Source organism: Sinohyriopsis cumingii, chromosome 6, assembly GCF_028554795.1.
Source record: "Sinohyriopsis cumingii isolate HCF-2022 chromosome 6, ASM2855479v2, whole genome shotgun sequence".
NCBI lineage: Eukaryota > Metazoa > Mollusca > Bivalvia > Unionida > Unionidae > Sinohyriopsis > Sinohyriopsis cumingii.
In genome coordinates, this window is record NC_142966.1 from 117,906,251 (window position 1) to 117,926,718 (window position 20,468).

Genomic DNA, 20,468 nt, shown 5'->3' on the forward strand with positions numbered 1-20,468 from the left:
GTTTGTGTGTGATTTTTCATTTATTTCGTAATTTCCTGTTTTCTTTTATCCGTCCATTTATTGTTCGTTAATTTTTTTAATTCGTTCGTTATTCTTTCATTTATCCACCTATCTGCATCAACGTCAGCCTTTTTTGTCCGTTTCTTTGTGCTCTCATTTTAGATAAAAGCCTGACTGATGAAATAAAATACGTAATTATATTTATTATTAATGGCAGTCGAAAATGTAATTACACTGGTCAACAGTGAAATCATTACTGACTTGAAAAGGCCCTAATCTGTAGTATTTTGGTGTGCCGAACACGAATATAACCGTGAAAAATTTGTATTGGCTCTCGTTTTGAAGATATTCATATACCTCATTTTCTATGTTTCACTGTGTAAATTTCTCCAGTAGGACTGCAGCAACATCCGGAATAATGATGTAACATTGCATAATACCATCATGCTCACATCATCCACAGTTGATTGCATCATTTTCTGATGCAATGCAATACTAATGCCATGCGGCTGCTGAAGTAAGTTGACGTCAGCAGTGTACTATACATGTGTAGGCCTATTATACTAATGCCAGGCGGCTGCTGAAGCTGACGTAAGCAGTGTACTATATAAAGCCCAATCAGATAGGTTCAGCATTTAAAATATTTTAGACGTTGTGCGAGACAGTTCAAGCTACTGTTACATAAAACTTATTATTTTATCCATTTACGTACAATAAAGAACAGTAATGCCTCGAAAGTGTGTTAATACCGCGGACAATTTTTGCTATATTTGTGGGGAAGTGACATTTGCCAACCAGAAGAAAAGTATCAATTCTCAAGTGAAGAAGGCATATCATCTTTACTTCGGATGCAAGGTTGGTGACCAAGACAAGCCTTGGGCTCCGCATATATGCTGTGCTACATGTACAACACAGCTTTCACAGTGGTTGAATTGCAGAAGGTCATCAATGCCGTTTGCAGTCCCAATGGTGTGGAGAGAGCCAAGCAACCACCTAAATGACTGTTACTTCTGCTTGGTTCCTCCTCTTTCCGGCGGAATAACGAAGCGAAAGAAGTCGAGAATAGTCTACCCAAACATTCCGTCTGCATTGAGACCAGTTCCACATGGTGAGGGACTTCCTATTCCAGAACCTCCAGCAGAATATTCTCTTGATTCATCTGACGAAGACAAAGGTGAGTCGACCTGTTCTTCTCCTGGTCCATCAGCATGCAGTGATCCAGATTTTCACTGTGGTGCATCATCAACCCCACACAGAATAACACAGGAAGAACTAAATGACCTGATTCGTGATTTGGACTTATCAAAGAACAAGGCAGAATTGCTAGGATCAAGACTCCAACAATGGAATCTTCTAGAAGAAGATGTCACAATTACTGCATATCGAAAGCGCCACCAGCAATTGGAGCCTTTCTTCAGAAAGGAAAGTAATCTGATATTCTGTTCCGATATTGAGGGCCTCATGAATGCTTTAAAAATCACTCATGACCCACAAGAATGGAGACTATTTGTGGACTCTTCGAAACTGAGTCTCAAGGCTGTGCTTTTGCACAATGGAAACATTCTTCCATCTATTCCAGTAGCGTATGCTGTCCACATGAAAGAGACATACGATAACTTAAGGCAGCTACTGAATTCCATTGAGTATAACAAGTACAGCTGGCACCTCTGTGGTGATTTGAAGGTAGTTGCCCTTTTAATGGGACTGCAGCAAGGATATACAAAATACATGTGTTTCTTATGCGAGTGGGATAGCCGAGCAAGGGAAATGCACTACATGAGGAAGGAATGGACTCACAGGCAGAATGTAGCCATTGGAGAGAAGAATATCCAACACCCAGCTCTGGTTGAGGCTCAGAAAATCTTGCTACCACCCCTTCACATCAAACTAGGTTTGATGAAGAACTTCGTGAAAGCCATTGACCGGACTTTGCCAGCATTCCGATACCTGCATGAAAAATTCCCTCGACTCAGCGAAGCAAAGATTAAAGAGGGAGTTTTTGTGGGTCCTCAGATTCGAGAGCTTTTCAAAGATGACCGGTTCAACAACTTGCTGGAAGGTGACGCGAAACAAGCATGGAATGCTTTTCGCCTAGTTTCTACAAACTTCCTCGGAAATGTTAGGGCAGAAAACTATAAGGAACTAGTAGAAGACATGTTGATGAAGTATAAGAAACTTGGCTGCAATATGTCTCTAAAGATTCACTTCCTTCATTCCCATTTGGATTTCTTTCCTAGCAACTGTGGTATTGTTAGTGATGAACACGGCGAACGTTTTCATCAAGATATCGCAACAATGGAACAAAGATACCAGGGAAAATGGTCCACTACAATGCTGGCTGACTACTGCTGGACACTCCTCAGAGATGCTCCCGAACAGCTGTACAAGAGACAGGCGAAGAAATCTAAGATGTAGTCAATGACTTGATTTTTTATAGGTAGGCTATTACAGTTGACCTTTTACTATTGGAATGCATTTCGTTATGTAAACATTAATTTCTTGCAGATTACAAAAAAACTAGAGCCAATTTTGCAATTTGACTGTCATATTCGTGTTCAGCACATAAAAATTGATAAGAATTGACTAATTTTATTTCAGTAACATGACTTTTGTAAAAATTTGTTGTCCAGTGTTATATGTATTATTAATGGCAGTCAAAAATATAATTATAATTAATGGCAGTAAAAAAGTAATTATATTATTATTAATGGAAGTCAAAAATGTAATTATATTTTATTATTAATGGAAGTCAAAAATGTAATTATATTTATTATTATTGTCAGTAAAAAATGTAATTATATTTATTCTTAATGGTGGTCAAAAATGTAATTATATTTATTATTAATGGCAGTCAAAAAAGTAAATCTTAAGAAACTTTTAGGGCAGAGGATTGTGATTAAATAAACATGCCGTCTTGCAAACAATGTTGAAAATTTATTTGCATGTTTTCATCAGAAAAAATATGCTTCTTGAATCTGAGAAATTCAGACTGTTTTTAGTTCTGTAGTAATTTTCCGCGTAATGGTGGTGCTCTACAGTTTCGTATTTTGCATAAGGGTTAGGATTTTAAAGAAAAAGAATTTCCCCGGCTTTCCTCACTGGTTGTACTGGCTATTTAAAAAAGACATTTGTATATCTTAGGTATAATTCAAAGAACCTTTAATTCCCTTTATTTTGGTGTATGATTGATGGGTGTAGTACGGGTTATAGAGTATACAGCTTGGCCTTACTTCAGATGTGCACCTGTCAAAAAAGTGCTAGCTCTACTTGGTCATTTTCACTTTCTGAACTTCAGAGGTAAATTGTATAAAAAAGAGCCGATAACTTTTTTTTTACATTTTATATATTTGGTAATTCATTCATTGCACTTTCAGAAGCTGGTATTGTCTAATCTGGCAAAATTCATTTTTCCTATTTTAAAAGCTGCTATGTATAGTGTACTTTAGACTAATTCAGGCTGATTTTGTAACACAAGGGAGCAGTCATTTTAGTTAGCAGTGTGCTTAAATCATGTAAAATGTCCAAAAGTACAATATCCAAAAGAAATATCATCCACATTACATTAATGTAGCATAGAGGTATGCCAACATTCTCTCCATTGTGCATGTTTTAAATGCGAACTACTTCACCTTACATACGTCACTCTCTCAAAAGTACATATTAACTGGTGAGCGCCCCCAATGCTGTTCCACTCTCAATCTCTTTTTGAGTGTCTGTCTGTCTTCCTCCATGCCCTCCCACACCCCCGTGCAACTAGATCTGTTAATGCCTCAACGAGAAAACAATATAAAATTTTGTCTTATAATTGTATCCGTCACTGGAGCAAAATGGCTTTTGAAAATTAAAGATATTTTGTCGTGACGAATGCTGTATTTTCATGAAGGTAGTCAAAATGTATAGAAGGCTTTTTAACAGGTTCGTCTTATTTGTTCTACTTTGAATTAATTTTAGTGTTGAATACAGAATTCGTCGTTGTCTTTGAATAGCATGGTTCGTTAATTTAATACTCATTTAATTCATACGTTATTTCTTATTAAAGCTAGGAAGACAGTTTCCTTGCAATTCTTGCATGAAATAATAGTGCCAGTAATGAAAATAGCTTTTGTTACAACGTTTCTTTACGAGAAGTCATATAATTCATCAGATGAATGGGCGATGTGTTTTTTGTGTGTGTTTTTTGTAAACTATACATGATTGAAATGAGATAAAATATAATTTACCTCACATGGTTCAAACTATGTCAGTACGAGCATAAGAATTCTACTTTTGTAAAGTGAGTCAGGAAATATAGCTTTTGGTTCGCATGATTGCAGGTTATAGCTTACACAATTGTACCTCTTTTTGTTCGCAAATTTAGTTGCTACCCCCTCCCACAACCAAAGATTAAAAACAACCTGCTGTTCCCCCTCCTTTATGAAATAGTTAATATTCATCTATTCAGTTCAGAAATGATGTACGAATCCCCGTTAACCCGTTAGGCAGTCGCGTTATATATATATATATATATATATATATATATATATATATATATATATATATATATATATATATATATATATATATAAGAAAAACTGCTGATTATTTGTTTAGTTTGTCATGCAAGTTGATGGCTTTTAGATTTACATGTGTAGCTATGTTGTTCAAGTCTGCATTACATGCGGATGATCATTGTTACACATGCTGCCATCTGCTGCTCATATCTACCATCATTAATCAATAAAATAAATAATATATAATCCGATCATTTGGCTGTCTTAGCTCAACAATCGGACTTGCACAAATCTCCGTTTACATGTGTTTTCCTATGAGTATTTTTATATTTCTTGCGTTCTTAGTGCTTGTTTTATCGTCGCTTTTATTGAATGGGAATTTTTAGGATGGATTGGATTAAAAAAAATTTTTTTAAAGTAGCTTTAAAATGTTTTCAGTCATATCGCCACGATGTCTGCAGTGTGGCAGTTTATAGTGATGTCTAGCACTGGGCATTATACTGCAGACATGTGGCGTTATGCCCCGTCCTGTCACATTATCCTGACATAAGGCTGAGCAGACCTAACTCTAACATCTTAATGCTGAGCGTCAAGCGATGGAGCTGTTAGTACTATTTTTATAAGTCTTTGGTATGACTCGGACAGGGATCCAAGCTGCGACCTCTCGTAATAAGGGCACTTGTTGATTAAAAACATGCAATGAGAGAAAACGTATTGAAATGAGACTTGGTGCAAATCTACCCTGCAATTTTTACGTCTGTTTTATCAGTTGGGCGTCCTTGACCTCTTTATACGCCTGGTAGGAGCTATATCGTAGAAACACTAGTAACTACTTCATTTCCGGTCCCGATTTACGCAAGGAAAGTTTCTTATAAAATGATCCTGATGATGGTTTTCTGTCAATATTTCTTTGAATATTGATGCGTTTGTTTAAACAAAGGAGCCACGGTAGTTCAGTTGCTTGTTCTTTTGACTCGTAAACCAAGGGTTTAGGGTTTGATACCCATCCAGGTTAGGCCTGATCAGCTGCATTGGTGTGTCCTTGGGAAAAGTACATAGTTCCCATTTCCTCGGCTGGGTATGCCACTATTGTGTTAAGAGTGCCGTTAAAAAACAACTAAAGGCACAAATATTTTTAAAAAATCTCCATGCTCTAGGGTAAAAAGTAGTGTGATACCATCTGTTTTTAGCTTTTAGTTTTAACGATCACAAATGAGAACTTAGGTGTCCTATTTGTTGTTGATACTCATCCTAAACTATTTGGAGGATTGCCATCACACGCACGCACACACACACACACACACACACACACACACACACACACACACACACACACACACACATTTATCCCAAGGTATTTGTATGTCCAAAATGGTCCTGCTGAGACATCCAGTATGGCTGTTACAGTAGCCATCTTGAAAAGTTTGCTATCTCTACTCTGAGAGTCATATCGACATGTGGCTTTCACATGATGACGTTTCTTGATGTCTTGTTAGTCGACAATACAAAATGGTTCCGCTCAGACATCCAATATAGCCGTTGAAGCTTCCGTCTTGAAACTTTTGATTTTGCTGCTGATGAATGAATGGTCATATCAACATAGATTTTTCTTTAAAAGACATCTTTTTATGTCTAGTTGGTCCTAAAGGAAATTGTTGCCGATCTGCCCAGTTTGGGCGCCACGGCAGTCATCTTGATAATTTAGCTACACGTCCCGAACGGAAAGTCATATCGGCATGGGGTTTTCCCTAGAAGACTTCTTATGATGTCTGGCTGGTCCTAAATGAAAAGTATGCCACCCGGATATACAGTCTCAGAACAACAGCGGATATCTTGAAAATCTTGTTATCGCTGCTGAAAGTGAACGGATGATATTATCAATATTGGATTTTCACTGAAAGACTTCTTACCATGTCTAGTTGGCCTCGATTACGGTCGCGTCAGCCTGTATCTTGAATAATCTTATGGAAAGTCACACTGACATTGTTTTTTCCCCGAACATTTATTATGATGTCAAGTTGATGCCAAATATAAATGGTGCCGATCTAACATGGAGTACGGTCACCGTGAAAACCATCTTGAAAATATTGTTCTTGCTACTCCTGGAAAATCATATATAGATGAGGTTTTACCAGAAGACTCATAATGTTATCCGGTTGGTCTTGAATGAAAATTGTGCCGGTCAGACCTCACATACGGTCACCTTGACAGCCATCTTGAAAATCTTCTTGTCACTACTATTTCTAATTGGAACGTAATATCGATATGGTGTCGTGTTGCTCCTGATTGAAACGGAAGCCGATCGGATGTCCAATATGGCCACAACGGCTACCATCAAGAATATCAGAGTTGAGTTCAGGACACAGTTATAAAAAATGGTCTTTTACCGAATTCCGTGAAAAGAAAAATGTTGTTTACAGAATTCCTTGAAACAGTAGAGCGTCAGTCCCTTCGAGGGACTCTTATTTTGGCTGTCATTTACCCTTTCTTCTCTTAAATCTCCATGTGAAATCTCACCAGACTTGTGACATATTAATTGTCCATAATTACGCTCGTCAATGAGCATGATTTTTGGGGCCTCTTCGCCCTGTCTTAGGAGGCAAAGCGTCGACATTGTTCAAGTTCATTTTGTGGATAAACGAAATTTAATATAATCGCACAGGGGCCCCGAGTGGCCGAGTGGTCTAAAGCGCTCTCCATTACGGATCGCTGCCATCTCACCTCTGTCTGCGTGGGTTCGAGTCTCGGATTCGGCCAATGTGGGTATGTGAGAAAGCTTGCCAGTAGCTTCTCGAGGGTCGGTGGTTCTTTCCGGGAATTTCCCGGGTTCTTCCTTCACCATTAATACTGGCCGCCATATATAGCCTATCGTGTGCTGAAAAATGGCGTTAAACCCTACAACAACAACAACAACAACAATATGCTCGCACAAAGGTTTGCGAAACATTGTTCAAAGCTAGTGTAGGATAAAAGTAGATTTTTTTTGTCTTAATATATATGCAGCATGAACGGCGTTTGGGGGTGGCAAGTGAGGCGACCGCCCCAGTCCCCGCTCTTGAGGGCTAAGGTCGTCCTTATGAGTTTGTCAAGCTAAAGTCTACGGTAAATTGGAAACGCTGATACAGGCCGCACGTAATGCACGCAAATTTGCGAAGTCAGCTCGTTCAACTTCGTAATGCAGTTAACAGGTGGCAGAACAGATGCAGACAGATGCAGCCATTTTCTTAACGCCACTAGCGGGCAACGGCTGTCCGATCTAGTCTAGACATAATCAGTGCTTTCAGTAGCATACCAATCGAGATACTAATACTCTGGCCCCGCGCGGACATGGTCGGCCGTATGCCCCGCGTACTCATAACGCCGCCTCTGATGTACAGAATATTATAAATTTTGTGACAAACCATGGTTGGTTCGAAATCGCAGACGCAAAAAACAACATTATTTACGATAAAAATAGTTGTGATTTGTTTGGCAAGATTTCGTATGAAAGACAATGTCCGTGATACTTTCAAAATTTCAGTTTACCACGTGCACATTTCACAAATAGTTCGGTTGTATATTTATAATTTTGACGGTGCATAAATAAAACCTATCAAATGACAAAAAATCGCCTCCGGCATTATTGCAGGATTGCAGTGTACATGTTATATCGCGGTGCACCAGTTATATCACGATGTATAAATTAGATCGCGATTCATCTGAAGTAATCACAAATGAGTGTTTTAGAAAATGAGCTACACGCCAACAAGAGGGTTGACGTCGGATCAACATCACCAAATCATGGGCTGGAGTTTCTTTGCCATATAGCCAACCAACCAACCAACCAACCAGCCAACCAATCAACCAAAGAACCGAGAAATAAATACATAAATAAGGTGATTTACATCTAGACTGTCATCCAAAGGTGATGACCTTCAACTGATTCTATACACCGATGTTTGAACTATGTTTGCATATGTTTATGTCAAGACTTTGGTCATTATGATATGTATTTTTACCACGTGATTTCTAAAACTTCACCAAACATTCACATTCGTGTTTGAATTGACCCCATAAACATCTATTTTTGTTGTCAATTTCGAGCACATGATAAATTATTCTGGTGGTAAGTTATTAAATATGCATACCTATTAGCAACTAGTATCATGTATTTCGGGTACTACTGCATTTAAAATTAATTACAATGTAAAGTTTCTGTTGTTATTATTTGAAATAATTTGGAGAAAAAAAATACATTGTGTGGTTACCAAAGTGTGGACATAATCCTTACCTGTGCACGCAATACTACAGGGCGTGCCGTGGTTAGTATGCAGCAGTCATTTGTCCTGTAGTGCAGTACATGAATCAGATGAATTAGTAATCATGACTAAGAGTCAGGTTTTGTGTGCTTTGTCAGAAGTAATGTATATTAAAAGTGGTGCATGACACAGGTGTGTGTATGTATGTGGTTTGTGTGTATGATGGCATGAACATACAGCCAGGAAAAGAGGTCACATTTAGAATTATTGAACACATGACTTTTGGAATTGAACGGTAAAGTGTGCGCTCTGTGTGTGTGTGTGTGTGTGTGTGCAGGGCCGTGGAGAGCGATCACAGGCCCTGGGGTAAGAAACACCCGGGCCTCTCCTAGTTCTTGGTCAAACAATTTTTCTTTCATAAAATTAAAAAGTGTTGTTTGGTCCGTGCCCCTTTAATACGATATATCCCTGGTTGCTCCCCCCCACCCCCCGTCGGCCTTGTGTGTCTGTGTATGAGAGAGAGAGAGAGAGAGAGAGAGAGAGAGAGATCATTTTACTCGGTGCATACGGTGATCAATTGAAATCATGTTGACTTTTGTTGCCGATGAGTCACATGATGTCTATAGATACAAATGAATATTACCGTATTACCCATAATGATGTCTATAGATACAAATGAATATTACCGTATTACCCATATGTGATGTCTATAGATACAAATGAATATTACCGTATTACCCATATGTGATGTCTATAGATACAAATGAATATTACCGTATTACCCATGTGTTATGCTCGCCTTACTGCGAATAATTTGCACCTTATTCCGCCGTTTGGTAGAAAATGTAGTTACAATGCATGTCGTGGATTATGGTCGATAGGTGTTTTTTTTAAATACACTGGTTTGCATATTTGATGACCACTTTTGCCTCCTTTGTAATTCATAACAATGTGAATTTTGTGAGTGCAAGAATTAAACAATTATTGAAACCACATGGGAAGTGTGAAACAAAATTATGTAAGACCGACACGGTAGGTAAATCGACATTGAAATTCCAACGTGTTTAACTCTGTTGATCCTTATATTGTTTTTCAGGCTACTGTTTTTTTATATCATAAAACTTGTATAAACACTTTTTACATCCTTTACTAGAGAGACTGTCATAGTCAGGTTATCGTACTAGACTGGTTCATTATGACTGCAATTACTACGGGTTCCAGAGATAAATCTTTCGCTCTTAAATGTTAGGGTGGAACCGCTCGTGTATTCTTTAGTTGTCATCTAAACCTACTTATGAACCACATAGTGAAGCTTCCTTCGAGAACCTTGCCCTTGAAGCAGTCTTCCTTCTCTTCCTTGCGTTGGCGAGAACGAGTGAAATCGATGCTTTGGGATTGGTAAAGGGTTGTTTAGGTCTCTGCTTATTAATTGTTTTAATTATTTTTCTTAATTGTTTTGCATCCTGGCATTGTGGTAAAAAAATACATGTTTTTCACTGGCTCGGTTTCCATTGAAATCCCCAGTTTAAGATCTTTCATTTTGTAACGTGCTGAGCATACTTAACTTCGAGGTTCACTACTTCCTCCAGTGTATGTTGATAGCTGCCATGCGAACCACTTCGACTATTTACGAGACAAGGATTGACAGAGACGCTGCAAATGCACTGAATTTGTTTTTAAAATTCTTAAGTTCTCGGTCAGTCATATCGTCAATACAAGCATAGGAATAGCTGAAGGATTTCGAATCGATTTTTAAAAATAGTTTTATATAGAGGAGATTCCGGCGAACAAAATGTTATTTTTTTTCTTCTATAAACTACTGCGCCGACATACATCCAGTGCATATATTTGACTCGCATAAATAGCCGAGGTTGTTCCGAAATGCGGACTGAGCAAACCGAGGTAGAGCAAACTAATTATGATCTCAAAAAAATAATCATTGATGATATGGATGATGACATGGATGATGATATGGATGTTGACATGGATGATGACATGGATGAAAAATATAACAGCAGATAAAATAGGAAAATGTGAAGACAATTTTGTGAAATCAAAACGTCAAAATTTAGATTTAAATTTTAAAATTTAGCTGCAACTGTTACATCCCCGATATGTTGTAGGTTTTGTACTGTTACAGCTTTAGTGTTTTTTCAATGCCTCTTGTTTTTGTAGCCGTTGTTGCAATGTTACATCTGTCAACGTCTTGCAAAAAGTCTGCAGTGTGGTGTAACTCATGTCGCAGTTTACCGATAAATGAATTCAGTTCTTTTACAGGTTTGAACCTGTCCGGAACCTTGTGGTTAGAGCGTCCGCTTCGGATGCGGGAGGTCGTGGGTTCGATCCCCGGTCGAGTCATACCAAAGACTTACAAAAATGGTACTAACAGCTGCCTCGCTTGGCGCTCAGCATTAAGAGGTTAGTGTTAGGACTAGTTGGCCTGGTGTCAGAATAATGTGACTGGGTGGGACATCATGCTACATGTCTGCGGCATGATGCCCCAGTGCTAGACATCACTATAAACTGTCACTGCAGACATCGTAGCGATATGACTGAAAAATTGTTAAAGCTACGTTAAAAATCCAAATCACACACACACACACACACACACACACACACACACACACAGAGTTTTGATTGTGTTTTGTGTTACTAATTAGAAAGTCATTTTGTAATATGGAGGCTATTTTGGAGTATGTACAAATTATGCCTTAAATGGGATATATATATATATATATATATATATATATATATATATATATATATATATATATATATATATATATATATATATATATATATATATATATATATATATATATATATATATATATATATATATATACAACCCCCCCCCCCCCACAAACGCAGATAATTCTGTGCAGCTAGTTTCGCATTTACTATATGCTTCTTCAGGCACCAAATGTTTTGAAAGAAACGGACAACGTCTTCTCCTCTAATATATCAATATATGTCAATATATTTTAATACAAATAATCACTCTCTACTCGATTTTATTTAGATGTGCATGGAGACATGAATGTATTGATAAGAGAAGATTATTGGATTCATAAGGTATACAAGATATAAAATTGTATAAAATGTTAATTAAAAAATTGATATGTTGTATACCTTTGTAAAAATATAATTGTATAATTGTGACTGATTGTCTCTATTTTATGATTTGTACCGCTCCGGTGGCCTAGAGGTTAGAGCGTCCGCTTCAGAGGTCGTGGGTCCGATCCCCGGCCGAGTAATACAAAAGACTTACAAAAATGGTACTAACAGCTGCCTAAATTGGCGCTCAGCATTAAGAGGTTAGTGTTAGGACTGGTCGGCTCGGTGTCAGGATAATGCGACTGGGTGGGACATCATGCTACATATCTGCGGCATGATGCCCCAGTGATAGCCATCACTATAAATTGTCACACTGCAGGCATCGTAGCGATATGACTGAAAAATTGTTAAATCTACGTTAAAAATCCAAATCACACACATTATTTTATGATTTTACTTTTACAAATCATGCAAAAAGTAAATGATCTAGATGAAGGAAGTAATTAGGAATGATTTAACTCTGTACTCGAAAGAGCTTGCATTGTATCAATAAGTATGCTGAAAAAAAATTGCATTTGAAGATTGAAGTAACTTAACACTTAGACCTTTGCTTAGAATAAACTCAGCACGTATGAAGATATAAAGTTTATAGTATGCGGTATTTGCAGACGTAGTAGATGACGTATATTATTACATGCTTATTTTTCCCCCGTTAGCTTTACACTTTGCAGTATTATCCGATATTGAATCCGCGCGACAATACACATATAACATTCACGTGCATAAAGAACTAATTTCTATTGTAAACAAACAATATGTACGCTAGCACTTTTGATTTGTACACAAATCATGTACACTCTCGCAAGAGGCTCTTTACGTTGTGGTTGTTTAAACTTGTTTCTGAATGAACTAAAACAGATGTTTCATGGACTGCCACATACCAGCTGCTTTGGCACATTACGCGTTGATACAATGTTACGGATTTAGGCTAGCTACAGTATATAACAGACACAAGATAAGGTCCTTGCAAATAACATACAAGTGACAAGGCATATACTCTCTTCTTTAGCTGGCGATAAGAATGGCAAAATAAAATATACTTACAGTTTTACATCCTGAATTTCCTCAAAATGTATTTTCTTAATTCTGCAAATCCGAATTACATGAGCCATGTCATAGGTTTTCAATCTGGGTTTCACATTTCGAAATTGTACTGTAATTTCGATGATAAATGCAACTGCATCCTCCTTACTGCACTCAAAATGAAATAAGCATTAAATTCCATAGCGTCTTTTTGATAATTGCAGTTGAAAGATTTCATATTTTCCCCACATTATGATTTCAAACATTCACTGACAGAAACAGAAACACATTTGCAGATGTAAACATGCTTCTCCCGCGCCGCTTCAATCCGATGTGTTTCATGTATATTTTGCACAGATGAATCCAGTCCAAAATCATAAATTTTCGTCGAATCGAAACAAAATACCGAAATATATTCATTCCAGATCAAATTGAAAAGTTGTTGCAATGCGCATTCATTCACAATATGACTGCAAATTTCAATTTTAACTAGACACGCCATTTTCTTTCGAATGTTATGTCGAGCGCGCGACTAAGTTCAAATTTATCTGGTCGGAGTTATGTGCGTGTTAATAATGATATTGTTGTGTAATCATAAATCTGCGCTTGTGTATTTAGTTTGGAATACGGCATTCATTCATTTACGTTGTTTCTTGTAGTGTATTTTGTTTATATAAGTAAGCCTTAGGTGGAATAAGAAAATGAGCATATAATAAAAAGGTTACTGCATTTGTATGGGAAAATATGAACTCGTTTTGTCGGATGGATATACTGCACTCCCAAGGTCATGCAGTATTCCAGCCAAAGAACTCGTTCATATTTTTCCATGCAGATGCAGTAACCTATAAATATAGGACGTATAATATGGTTGTTCTATCTATAACGAAAATATTTGTGCAAAAGCATGACTATGCGCTGATTCTTGCTTTTCCTCTTGTTTTTTGCAGCCCTCTAAGCGACCAAAGAATGTGGAGTGACGCTATGAATGACCTCTTCGGGGGGTCAGATTACGGAGGTAACCGTATGAAATTATGAAATTGCTTACATCAGCACCTTTAATTTGCACCTGCTTGCTGCTTATTATGTGCATATGCTTATTATGTGCATATATATATATATATATATATATATATATATATATATATATATATATATATATATATATATATATATATATATATATATATTCTTCCTGCGACCCGTTTAAGAATTGACACTGACTACTCAAGATACACTTCTCCTGAGTACTGGAATTTTGCTTAGAGATTTGAAGTTTTAGGCCTATATCAGATTTAAGTCACTATCCCCACCCTTAAGAAATTCCAGCCCGTTTTTCGCGTTAGCGCTGGACACAGCCATTATCGCGACGACGGAAGTACACCGCACTGAATGGAATACTGCGGTTACATTGGTCGACTGAAAATGAGATTATCAATAGATGCAGAACGCCATTTGTCAGTTTCGGCCGATTATTAGGAGGACAGTATTGAGAGCGTTTGCAATTGGTTATTATGCATCATGATCGATACGAAGTTTTCACCAAAAGACTGCTCACGAGTTCTAGCTCAACCTATATGAGAATGGTGCCACTACGGCAGCTGCTTGCAGATCTTGTTATCACTAATTTTCCAGCATGTAACGTCATATCTGCACGGCAAGAAGACTTTTTATTGTGTCTAGTTGGAACTTAATAAAGCTGATGCCAATCAGACATAGGCGGCGACTGTCTAGTAAATCGTGTTCTCGCTGCCTCTCCTGAATGGATGGTGTTATTGACAAGGCTTTTGACAAAAGATATACTATTGTGTCTAGTTGTCGGAAATAAAAATGATGATCTTTCATGCAGTATGTACACCATGGTTGCAGTCTTGAAATCTTGCAATCACTATTCCTTTAGAATCGATGGACATTGAGTTTTCAAAAAAAAACAAAACAACTAATTATGGTGTCTCTTTAGTTGGGCCTGAGCAAAATATTTGCCAATTTAACGTACAAAATGTCTGCAATGGCGGTCAGCTTGAAGCATTTATTTTCGTGGGGGCTTCAATAAAAACTTTTATAATGTAAAATTGGTCCTAATTGAAAATAGTGCTCCACTGACATTCAGCATGTTCAGTACAGTGACCATCTTAAAAGTCACATTATCACTACCATTCCTGAATGGCTAGTCCTATTGATATACGGTTTTCACTTAAAGACACCGTGCTCCTTGAACATCCAATATCTTTGTTTCTACTCCTCTAATAGGCTTGCGATGTTTTGTTGGTCCTATATATGGTGCCGCTCTCTTGTGGCCAGCTTGAAAAGTATATTGTCATTGCTCTAGAAGGGGATTATCGCATCGACACAGTTACACTTTTCACTATAAGTAGTTGGCTTAAACCAAAAATTATGCAGTTGTGACTTCTAATAATTTGAAAAATCGCGTAAATCATAAACAGATGGCCATTATCAGTACTACAAATAACATTCGTTCCATCGTGCGGAATTCCTGTGTTAAAATGATACAGGTGTAACATCCAAAATGGCATTCTTGACGGCCTTCCTAAATGTCGGGATATGGGTAGTTTACCTGAATGAATAGTGTTATTGGTATGATGTTTTCACATAAACACTATCATAGAAACATACAGCTGGTTCTGAACAAAAATGGTGTTTATCAGATCGCCAACATGGCACCCTAGTGTCCATCCTGAAAATCTTGTTATGGTTACTCCTCATGCATGGATGATGGTGTTGCCATAGAGTTTTCTTGCAGTATTTAATTGGTTGTGAATGAAAATAGTGCTGATCAGGCTAGCAGTTTTTGTGAAGGAGTTGTGAACTCCAATCGAACTGATCTTAAATAACTTTCTTCTAAAAAATAAAATAAAATAAAATGGAAATTACTTATGGATTTAAACTAAATTTAGCACACTGGTAATATCTTGACATTCTCTGAGACAAGTTGAACGATTTTCTATCTATTAAAACAGTTTCATAATAGTCAAATGCCATGACAAAATATTTTATCTTGGACCCATTTGTATCTTGTGAACATTTTAACTCAGAGACATGAGAACATATTTGTCGTTTGTTGGAATTTGTTGGAATTTCACAGGAATGTCAGAGCTGGTTTCAGTACTCAGCATTTGGCTGGCTATTATCCCTGTGTTCTTACTGTAAGAGTTGTTGTACATATTATCTCAACTCCACGATTGTAGCATTTACTTCAGCAAGATTTTAACTAGGTTGCCTTAAGATCGGTTATTGTCTACTCTTTGTTGTGTATTTTGAAGTAGCTGAGATATTAACGTGTAAAGTGTTAGTTAATGTGTCTTCCACTACACTAGAATATAAAGCAATTTGCAGTATTGCTGAGGGTTCATTTAGTTGACAATATTCAAATATTTATTCAGAGGAAAACAAATGCCTTATTCGGCTCAAAACAATATGAATAAATTAAATAGCAGACTGATATGATGAAGAACCCGAACCAGATCATCGCAGACGATATTATACTATCTGCTTTTAGTAATGATTTTCAGTGTATAATTGGTCCGGAAATGGTGTTGTATCCATACTTGACATACAAATGTCCCCCCCCCCCCCCCCGCCGCATGGTTGTCTAGACATCGTGTCTTTGGAAACAAAGTATACTTTTGTCTCACTGGTCTTGTATTTTTATATTTGATTTTTAGCTCAGGTCGCAAGACCAAGTGCGTTTGTGGCATGACTACATCAGTCGTGCTTCTTCCGTCGTGTGTCATCTGTTAACAGTTGCTATTTTTGTCTACGTCTTTAAAACCACTTAGCCAAATTTAACCAAATAACAAAGCATCCTTGCATGAAGCACAGATGATGCCGCCATCAAATATGGTCGCTGTTAATAAAAAGAGAAGAAAACTTGTTTTAAAAAAAACCGCTTTTTCTCAAAAGCCTATGAACAGAATGGTACCAAATTTCACGGAAAGTATTTATAAATGAAGCTCTTTCAATTCATCAGTTGATGCTGATCTGCCATCAAATATGGCTGCCGTTAATGACTAATATAAAAGCCTTTTCACCACTTATTCTCAAAAACTGCTGAACAGAATCTGACCAAATTTTGGCTGAAAATATCCATTCATGTAACTTTTTGAAATTTGTTAAAAATAATCTCGATCCACCATCACATATGTCATTCATTATTAAAAAGGACCCCCCCCCCAAAAAAAAAAAAAACTTTGAAAGAGTTCTAAAAGACCACTCAACTGAATTTGAATAAGAGCATCTTGGGATCGGGGGATATCAAGCTTGGTACAAATGATGCTAATCAGTAATCTAATATAATCGCCGTTAAAAAAATAGACCAATATAGTATTGCAGTTGTCTACCAAAGTAAGGGAAGTAGCACATCGTGATTATTGAGACTCACAGGTTGGGGTTATGCTGAATTGTCCACCTTGCGGATAATATATATATATATATATATATATATATATATATATATATATATATATATATATATATATATATATATGGGTTTAACGATAGGCTGTACTTTGCGGCTAGTATAAATGGTGGTGGAAGAACGCGAGTAAACCACAGTAAGAACCACCATAAATACGGGAAGCTACTGGCAAGCTTTCGCACATATTGGCCGAGCCTGAGACTCGAACCCAAGCGCAAAAGGCGAGCACTTTATACTTTTGAATACCGGATTCATACATGTCCGGAAAAAAGCTATTAAATTAGTAATATAATAAATATGATCGATTAAATTGAATTAAATTGAATAATCTTTCATTTGATTATTTGCTTGTCTGGTTGTTATGTGTTTAACAACATTTTAAGCACAATATAGACTACATATGGCGGCCAGAATATCTGGTTGGCGAAGAACCTGGTAAAAGCCTGGGAAGAAGCACTGACCGAACGGAAGCTACTTGCAAGCTTTTTTTTCTTCTTCATACACCCACATTGACTGAACCTGAGACTCGAATCCTTCGCGGATAGAGTTGAGATGTCAGTGATCTATGATTGCGAGCGCCTTAGACCACTAGGCCGCTAGAGGCCCCAAATCTGTCATTTGAAGCTGAAGAAAAATAGAAAATAGAAATATAAGAGGTAACACTTCAAGTAGCTGAAATAAATTAACGATACGAATAGCGTGATAAAAATTAAATGCATGCAGTATTATAGAATGCAATTCATTCCTTTGGCAGACACCTTACTTTCATTACCTTGCGAAATTATTGGCGAGTATTAATGATACACAATACCATTTTTAGTTTGGTTGGCATAATCACGTTTTATTTTACTTTATATAGTGACATTTGTTATTTCTTGTTGGGCAGTGAGAGTAAGGTGTCTTGATACAATAACTCAACCGATCCAGCCTTGACTGGAGATCGAACTTGTTACTCCCTCGTAGGAATCCAACACTTTAGCGACTGAGATACCGCGCGTCAAACGAAAATCTAAATCCTGTTATATTAGTTACCTCAGAAAGTAAGGTATACTCGTGTATAGAGAATGTTGAAAGTTAAACTTAGAATTTTAATCTGCTTTTGCCAGTCAAACCAGTTGGTGTCTGTGCATCACAGATGCACATCAATAACACCCCCCCCCCATAAATAAATAAATAAATAACGCAGCTACTTGGCACTAAATACCTAAAAATGATATTGCCGTATTAAATGTCTGTAATATTTGTTGTGTTTATGTTATTACATGTTTATGCCTTATATAATGGCATGTTATATATTAAATGCCATTAATCAGGAATTATTTTACTTTATATTATGTATTTTTTTTAAAAAACCAATAACGCAAAATATCAACAATACAAAATGCTTTGCTCCTGAAACGCTTTCAAATTTTATTACCGTCGATAATCCAGATATTCAGATCTTCCAGTTTTCCTTCGGCTGACCGCTGAGGTGGCCTAGTTGTTAGAGCGTCCGTCTCAGATGCGGGAGGTCGCGGGTTCGATCCCCTGTCGAGTCATAGCAGAGACTTATTAAAACAATGATACTAACAGCTGCCTTGCTAGACGATCAGTTTTAAGAGGTTAATGTTAGGACGAGTCGGCCTGGTGTCAGGATAATATGACTGGGTGGGACATAATGTTACATGTCTTCGGCACGCTGCCCCAGTGGTAGACATGACTATAAACGGCCACACTGTAGACATCGTATCGATATGACTGAAAAATTGTTAAAGCTGCGTTTAAAATCCAAATCTCTCTCTCTCTCTCTCTCACACACACACACACACACACACACACACACGCGCGCGCGCGCACACACATCTTGAGGTTGACCCGATACAATTTCCGTCCAGAATAAAGAATTTCATAAACAACAAGAAACAAACAAATTCCAGATTTCCTGTATGTTGTGACCAGATTACATCTAATTTAGTTTATTGTTAACACTTAAAAATTTGTTAAATAAGGCTCTTAGTTTCACCCAATATCGTTAGCGCATGTTCACATGTTGTATCAAGCAAATTACTTTAGTAATTATATTGACTGTGCAAACCTACGTATATTATAGCATAGTGCTGCTAAGTAATACTGGCAAGGTCTTTTCTCGAATAAAATAAAAAAATAGGTTTTACAACCGTGGAGACGGAATAATGAGTAAAAACGAAATTTGTATTACGACCAAACACACACATATTATTTTGTATATGTCGAATGGACAACATGGCAACTAATTGTTCCAAACTTTTATTTCCACTCCACAGTCTCATGCATGTATAAGTTTGCGTTCACAAGATTACACGTATTAGTTACAAAGGTAAGCGACCGCTCCGGTGACCTATTGGTTAGAGCGTCCGCCTCGGTTGCGGGAGGTCGTGGGTTCGATCCCCGGTCGAGTCATTCCAAAGACTTACGGAAATGGTACTAACAGCTGCTTCGCTTGGCGCTCAGCATTAAGAGATTAGTATTAGGACTGGTCGGCCTGGTGTCAGGATAATGTGACTGGGTATGCGGCATGATGCTCCAGTGCTAGGCATCACTATAAACTGTCACACTGCAGCGATGTGACTGAAAAGGTGTTAATGCTACGTTAAAAATCCAGATCACACACACACACACACACACACACACACACACACACAAAGGTAAGCAAAATCAAGACTTGGTCCTATTGTTTATGTTATTTTAATATTTTTTTATGTCTAAGACAGAAATAAAAATAACAAATGATTGGTCTATGATCTTCGGGTATACAGTTTTAGTATCTTAAACAGAAATCCATGATTAATTGGCCAAATACTTATGTTTGATCGGTATTTATAATTGATTAAATGACGGATTATTTAGATACCAGCGTATTGATTGTAGAAAGCTTATTTATTCTACGTGCATAACTTTTATCTTGATGAGTTGTTTTATCACCTAGTTTCCGCCGGTATAACATGCAGGTTCTAAATTTTGTCCTACGTTTTATTTATTTTGTCACGTAAAAAGATATGGTAATAACCCAGTGAGATAAGAAAATCAAATCTCCATTATATTACGTAAAGATCTGATAGCGACCTCTTAGGGATCATGTTTAGTAACCTTTGAATTAGCCATTGAAAATGCGGCTTTCAAAAATAAGAAAGTGAATCAAATCGTTAGGCA

At 37.2% G+C, this 20,468-nt stretch overlaps 1 protein-coding gene across 3 annotated transcripts in view; it reads left to right on the forward strand.

The window, feature by feature from the left end:
• Positions 1 to 20,468, forward strand: part of LOC149797817 (prestin-like) — a 102,414-nt gene that overhangs the window by 12,887 nt on the left and 69,059 nt on the right. For all 3 annotated transcript variants that reach the window (XM_089962813.1, XM_089962814.1, XM_089962815.1), the window contains exon 2: positions 13,816 to 13,883. In XM_089962813.1, coding sequence (XP_089818939.1) covers positions 13,816 to 13,883 — 68 coding nt within the window. The remainder of the gene's footprint in view (positions 1 to 13,815; positions 13,884 to 20,468) is intronic.